This window comes from Trachymyrmex cornetzi, unplaced genomic scaffold (genome assembly GCF_001594075.2).
Source record: "Trachymyrmex cornetzi isolate Tcor2-1 unplaced genomic scaffold, Tcor1.1 scaffold1637, whole genome shotgun sequence".
NCBI lineage: Eukaryota > Metazoa > Arthropoda > Insecta > Hymenoptera > Formicidae > Trachymyrmex > Trachymyrmex cornetzi.
This window is the reverse complement of record NW_017296242.1, coordinates 55,966-63,451: the sequence shown is the minus strand read 5'-3', so window position 1 is coordinate 63,451 and position 7,486 is coordinate 55,966. Positions and strand designations below refer to the sequence as shown.

Below are 7,486 nucleotides of genomic sequence, written 5' to 3'. Positions count from 1 at the left end.
CTTGCGAGAAACTTCGCGTGTTCGCCCGCGCGCGCTCAGGTTGTGCGACGGTTTCTCGTTTGGCTGGCGCTCGGTAACTGCCACACGGTACAAAGTTTTTACTGAGATAGTTCGTTTACTATAAATATAGTAAATAATACTTAATAAAGTACTTAAATACTTAATTAAGTTTTTGATAGGTGCGGCGTATATATCAGAGTTACGTTATAAAGAATCTAATTTCCGGAAAAAGAGCCTAAGTAAAATTGTGTCTTTTTTCCGCCCATTCTCCTCAAATAAACTCAAATAGATTTAATTATGTATTTACTATATTATAAATATTTTATTACATCCATTAATGAAAACACACTTTCCGCATATTTTATTTACAGGCGTATTTTTTAGTATCCTTGAACAAGTAAAACGATTTAATAACTCCTAATTATATATATATTTATTCTTTCTAATTTTCTATGCGATAGAAGATAGATATTTGTAAACGAGACAAAAGAGCATTGTGTAATCTATGCAAAGTCGATATTAATCGTTTATTGAATAGGATTAGCGAAATGAATTTAACTCGTCGACACAGCCCTTAATTAGCCCGACAAAATTGTGCTGATAATATTGTTCAATTAACAACGTTGAAGTATAATCGTATTAAGATTACTCTGTGTCGACTAACGCAATACAAAGGAACAAGAGCATACGCTCCGAGCGGATTATCTATCGTTTATGGCGAATCGCACATATCGATTATATATATGCTACTCTCTCTTCCTAGGTGTTCAAGATCTTATTATAAATTGTGTGCGGGACGACACTGGGAAAACGGTGATGCCGCTTTTATGCTCCGCGGAAACGAAGCCGGAGGCTAGAATACGAGTCTGTAATGATCACCCATGTCCTCCAAGGTAAATTATAATTCTGCGATATCGATTAGTTTAATGCCTAAATATTAGAATATTATGTAACTTCGTGTTACATAATAATGTTCAATTTTCTTAATTGCTAAGTACCTTGGGATTGCTTCTTATAGCTAATAAAAAATATAAGGCGTCAAATAAATTTGGCCACAAAATTTTGTGTTTCAATTTATCAAATTATCAGTAACGTATATTCATTGAAAACAAATTCTGGATTGTTACTTACATCTTATTAAATAGAAAAAAATAATAAACATTCAAAATAGCTATCTTCAGCTTTAATACTAGGTTTAAAGTGTTTCGGAAACGGTGATCTTTTCATGAATAAATTCTCCCAAGTATACACTAGAGCGGTCTCCAGTTCAACAATCAATAAAAATTTTTTGGTACAGAGTCTTTTTAATATTTAATAAGATGTAACTAATAAATAATAAATAATCATACATCTTATTAAATACCAAAAAGACTCCACTAACTCCAGAGTTTAAATATACTATCTAGGTAGCGCGCGTGCAAACTGACGTCATTTGTCGTCATTTTGATATAAAAAGTGACATCTTCATACAGTGTTATTTTGATATAAAAATAACGACACATAATACCAGCTTGTATGTTACTACATACAGTGAGAGCAAAAAGTATTCGTACAAGGAAATTTAAAAAAAAATCTTATTTGTAAAAAATAAACATTAATTAGTAATTTTATACAATGAATACATTCTGTTCTAACATATACAAATTAGCTTCGCATGTATTTCTGATATTATAAGTTAAATTTCTCGACTGTACGAATACTTTTTGAGCATCCAAACAATGGAACTTTAATTTTCGCTTATTTTTCAGATGATATATTTTCTATAATTAATACACATCTTTTTGGTATATATAATTTTAAGAAATATACAGTCTATTTTATACTTTATGAATAAATTGTTAATTACCCAGCAAGAAATGATCATCAATTAAACGTCAAATCAACGTCAAATTGGTGTTGAAATCATCGTATTGATATCAATTCGATATCATTCCGATGACTCATTTCTCGCTGAGTAATATTTAATTTTTAAAAATAAAGCTTTTTAAAAAATATTTTCTTTATACAAATATTTTTTGTACTCACTGTATGTTTACAAATTTTATTCAATGCGAGCAGTAATGCTCTACAAATAAGGGGGGGGGATATGGAAAACTTAACCATTTTATTTTATAAATTAATAAAATTGTTTATTGATTCGCCTCTTAATCTATTATTTTATTTTCTCATTTTCAAGTTTTATATATTTATAATTATATTTAAAAAATACTTAAATAATCCTTTTATAGTCTGCCTTACCGTGTAATTTTGCGAAATATATGCAATTTGAGAAGGTTTAATTAATGTTACGACGGAATTCTCTGTGCGATCTTTTCTGACAAACGTGTGATCACTGCGCCCGCAGGTGGAATTATAGCGAATTCTCCACTTGCATGAGCCCTTGCGGTATTGGTATACAGACACGTGACGTTGCCTGTATCCACGAGGTGACACCCGGCACCAACAGAGCAGTGACTGTTCCAAATTACATGTGTCCGCAACCACCGCCCGCCGATAGACGATACTGCAATGTACTGGATTGTCCTGTCAAATGGAGCACAGGGGAATGGGGGAAGGTATATGTTTGTACACGTTTGTATAAGGCTTCAACAATCACGGGGAAAAAGCTCTTTATTACACACGAACTCGGAGCAGAATAGTGATATAAACTACTTCCCTCATTTGTACAAAAAGAACATGAGAGAATCTACTCGATGTAAAGAGGCAAAAATTTCTTACATATTTTTATAGAAATATTTCTTACATATTTTTATAGAAAAAAGATCATACAAAAATGTAATCATTTTAAGGAAATTATGCACGAGTATTGTGAAACGTCATTTTCATTAACAATGATATATGTAAGGAATAGGTTAATGAGAGTGAAGCGTTATAAACGTCGTGCAGATTTATATGTATAAAAATCTCTTTATCGAGTAAACATTTCGACTCTCATTCGAGTCTTCAGCACAGTCAAAAATCCAAAATATAATTCTCAGTATGAGAAACACTCCAGTCATCTCAGCGTTTCAATCACATGGTTAGTCAAATGAAATTAATAATGATAGATCAATGATCATCGTCATTTCTCTCTAATTATAAACAATGAAATAGAATTGATTATATTAATTGAACATAGTATTTTACGTGAGAAAACTGAGATAACTCACCCCAAGGATCCGAAATTACAACTTAAAAATTAACTTCAAAATATTAAAATCCGCAACTATTCCATCAAATATAAAATTTTTGTTTTCATGAATATATATGAAAATTGTAGGTCGTCTTACGAGTTAAATTTTTAAAAACAAAACATATCACATTCCTTATATTAAAGGCTTATATTAAAGTTACTCAAGAAAAATTTAGATGATGAATTCAATAACAAGAAATATTATTTATAATATCGAGATAGTTTTAAGGATGGTATATACATCGCATGAAATCTGTGTGTTTTATAGTTTATTCAATATTGATACGTGTAAATGATGTAAAATGATGTTCTGTGTCTGATTTTAAATTTAATCCGTCTTTTGCTTTTTATGTATAACATTAATGAAATTAGGCGCTTTTGCATATATAAAGAGTACCATAGTTCGGTATCTGATATTCTCACATTTGTCTTATCAAAATTATTGTAATGCATTCTATGTTTAATTATTATTATCGAATAATTTTTCGTATTTTTTAAATATTATTTTTGTGTTCAGATATTCTGGTTTGTAACCGCGTCGACCTGTTTGTCGGACATAGGACGCATCGCAATCATTACAAGAAATCTTATAGATTACATTCTTTGTACAGTCTTAAGACCAAACATCTTCCGGTGATTTAATTATTGTGTTCATTTTATTTACGCCAACAAACGTTGGTTAGTCTCACGTTTAAGCCGTTAGTGATGTTTCTAAATTTATCCGAAATTGTAGGTATATCTACTTGTGTGTATAAATATACCACAATATGGTATATACACACACACACACACACACACACACACACACACACACACACACACACACACACACACACACACAATATATATATACATATATATACAGTGTCCAAAAAGTTCCGGGACACCTGAATGTCATGGAAAATATAAGTATTACAGAAAAGTGTTTCAGATAAAAGTTGTAAGGTTCAAAAAGATCTATTTATTGATCACATCCGTTTGACCTTGCGTGGCGTCACCAAGGTTAGGTCAAGGTCACATCAATTTTTTTTAATAGAACACCCCATTTTTCATTATATATTCTTATAGCACATCTCGAGAGCTTCTCACAACACTATAATAAAATATTTTTTCATGAAGTACTTTTCGAGTTCTGCTTGATGCTTGAAAGTTACAGTATCGCCGATATTAAGGCCAATGAAGGCAAGACGAAGCAGTGTCCAGCCAGTTAAGGCAAGACTGTGTCCTGATCTAGGTCGATCTTTGACGCTGCCTGTATCTTCAAACTGTCTAACAGTTCTTTCGAGAGTTAATTTTGAAATATGAACCATCCCATTTCTAAAAGTTGCATTTAAAATATTCTTTACGTGATTATAAGATCTTCTGACCTCACCCTAATCTTTCATCATTAAAAAAAATATTCTTTCTCGTTCAGTAAGACGTTGCATCTTGGCGGACAATAATAATACAGATGGAAATTTTCTGATACGTATTTGTTCAACTTTTTAAATGATTTCTCATTAATAACTCAACTTATTTCTTCTTGGATCTTAGAATAATAAAACCAATGGATAATTGAAAGAAAAACAGCTAATTCATCATTAAATGGATGAAAAAATCTCATTAACAATTCTTGTTCGACGAACGAATACAAGTGAAAAGAAATCTCTAAGCAATACCAATCGGAAATTTCTGGGTTCAGAGAACAATAATTCTACAGTACGAAACAATTGCGATGAAAAATTTGATGCAATGGAGCATAATGAAAACTACTTCGAAAGTAATCTAATTTTTCTAATTGGTCTTTTGGCATGATTTTACATAGGAAAATTTATTCAGTTTCTAAATGACTCCTAGGAAATTGAGCTTGACTCAATTTTGATCAGACATTACGTTCACATTAATGTCATAATTCGTCGTGTACGTATTTTATGGAGTGAACTTCTTCATTTTCGTCATTTCGAAAATCTATGGATTCAAGTTACCCTCAAATGACCCTCAGGGATCACTTTGATCCAATGAATAAATATTTACATAAAGTGTCCAAACGATGGCTAAAACCTCTTGATTGTTGTTCAGAATCATGATCTGGATAATATTTGTTAAGATCAACGTCATTGGAGGTTGTTCCGCTTATTTTCATTTCTACGTAAAAATCCCTATGATACTGTAACTTTTAAGCATCGTAACTCGAAAAGTACTTCATGAAAAAATATTTTATTAGTGTTTTGAAAAGCTCTCGAAATGTGCTATAAGAATATATAATGACAAATAGGGTGTTCTATTTAAAAAAATTCATGTGACCTTGACCTGACCTTGGCGACGCCACCCAAGGTGAAACGGATGATCAGTAAATAGATCTTTTTGAACCCTACAACTTTTGTCTGAGAAACACTTTTCTGTAATATTTATACTTTCCATAATATTCAGGTGTCTTGGAACTTTTTGGACACTCTGTATGTATATATATAATAGAGAGAGAGAGAGAGAGAGAGAGAGAGAGAGAGAGAGAGAGAGAGAGAGAGAGAGAATAACAACCTACAGTGGTTTAGTCCTCAATAACATATCTTGTTTTAGAGTCTTAATTTACATGTCCAAGTCACCCATGGTGGCGTTTTTAACTAGCTGATTTAGAACAATCCGTTACGTGATTTACATGTTTTAATTATATGATTTCATCATGCAACTGTGTGGCGTGATCTTTTCCAGTAGAGATGTCTTCCAGTTTCATTGAGATAAACCTCAAAATCTTGTTTATTATTTAATAAGTAAATATTTGGCAATAAATTTTTCATGTAGTGATAGAGCTATAAGATAAAAAAATAGAAAAATACGGGATATTTTGAATTGCTTAATTACAGAAGTAAGATTTGATGATCGTAAAAAAACCGTAAGGCGTGGAAATCGTAATACGAGATACTCAGGGTATTTCTAATATGAAATAACCTATGCTCCTATGTCATAATGAAAATCGTTGCTAAAGTATAAATGTTATTGTACAATAATAAAAAGGACAACCGGAATGAACATCGAGTACCTGTTTCTGCAATGCTTGCTTCCAATTACCGAAGACGAGTCCTGGGTATAATACATCGTATTTTTCACGTACACTGGCTGTATCTGTTTGTATTTTAGAAACATTACATAAAATTTTTTAATTGTGTGCAATACTGATATACTTTGCACTTTATCAGGGTTGGGTAGTGCTAAGTTAAAAAGATAAAAGTTAAGTTAAAAAGTTGAAAAGTTAATTTTAACTTAACTCAGTTACATTTTAGATTCTTAACTTTTTTAACTCTCTCTCTCTCTCTCTCTCTCTTTCTCTCTCTCTCTCTCTCTCTCTCTCTCTCTCTCTCTATTTAGTTACATTTTATATATATCCGTAACTATTAATTTTTTATTTAATTCTTTGAAGTTAAGTCTCAGACATAAGACGCAGCAATAACGATAACTTAAAATGAGGTGAAAATTGCAAAAGTGAGCAAATTTACTAGGTGTTGATTAATGAAATTATAAATATTCTAGTAAAAATTTGCTCACTTTTATAATTTTCACCTCATTTCAAATTACACAATCGACCTCCAAATTTCAATCTGTCAGAAACCGTGTATTTCGATATATCTACCCAGATAGCAAGTTTCCCGCATGTTACTTTAAATTTGATACAAATCGCGTTGCCTGAGTTGCCATCTTTTTCTAGGAAAGCGGCTTCCGATTTTGCTTATGATATTGGCGGTAATATATATCATAAACGGTTATGCACAACCGGAGAGAAACAATTTCTCTTCTTTTTTATAAGTTTTATAGGTTAAGACAATCGTACGGCAACATGATGAAAACTAATTCTACATAAAACAAATTTGCTAGCAATTTGACAGCAATATATAATAAAAGAAACTGTTGTAGTAAAAAGGGTTAACCTCTAACAATGTTTTCCTGTTTAAAATCGACTCAAAAGAGAACTTTAAGATATTTTTAAGAATTCTCCCTCTTTAAAAAACATCTTTAAGATATTTCATAAAGAACAATATAATAATTAAACGGCTTCATCCACGTACACAGGCTGAGTTTTGTGCAGGATCTTTCCAAAACTTGAAACAGTTTTGGAACTCTTTAATAGTTATCACAATCGCATTAATTTTACTCTTGATAAAGGTTCGAATGATTCTGTAAGTTTTTTAGATGTCAAGGTCATGATTAAAGATGGTTGCATCAGATTTATCCCTTCCACCACATACGGGGTCCCAGGGACCCCAGTCCCGGTTCGCGCTTCGATTTGACCACCTTAATATTTGAAACGGGACTTGTGGCGCCCTCTATCGGTTATTCGACACT

General features: G+C 31.7%; 1 protein-coding gene across 1 annotated transcript in view; it reads left to right on the top strand.

Annotated features, from left to right (window-relative positions):
* Positions 1-7,486, top strand: part of nolo (ADAMTS-like no long nerve cord) — a 29,594-nt gene that overhangs the window by 4,333 nt on the left and 17,775 nt on the right. The window contains exons 2-3 of the mRNA XM_018504234.1: positions 764-893; positions 2,345-2,555. Coding sequence (XP_018359736.1) covers positions 764-893; positions 2,345-2,555 — 341 coding nt within the window. The remainder of the gene's footprint in view (positions 1-763; positions 894-2,344; positions 2,556-7,486) is intronic.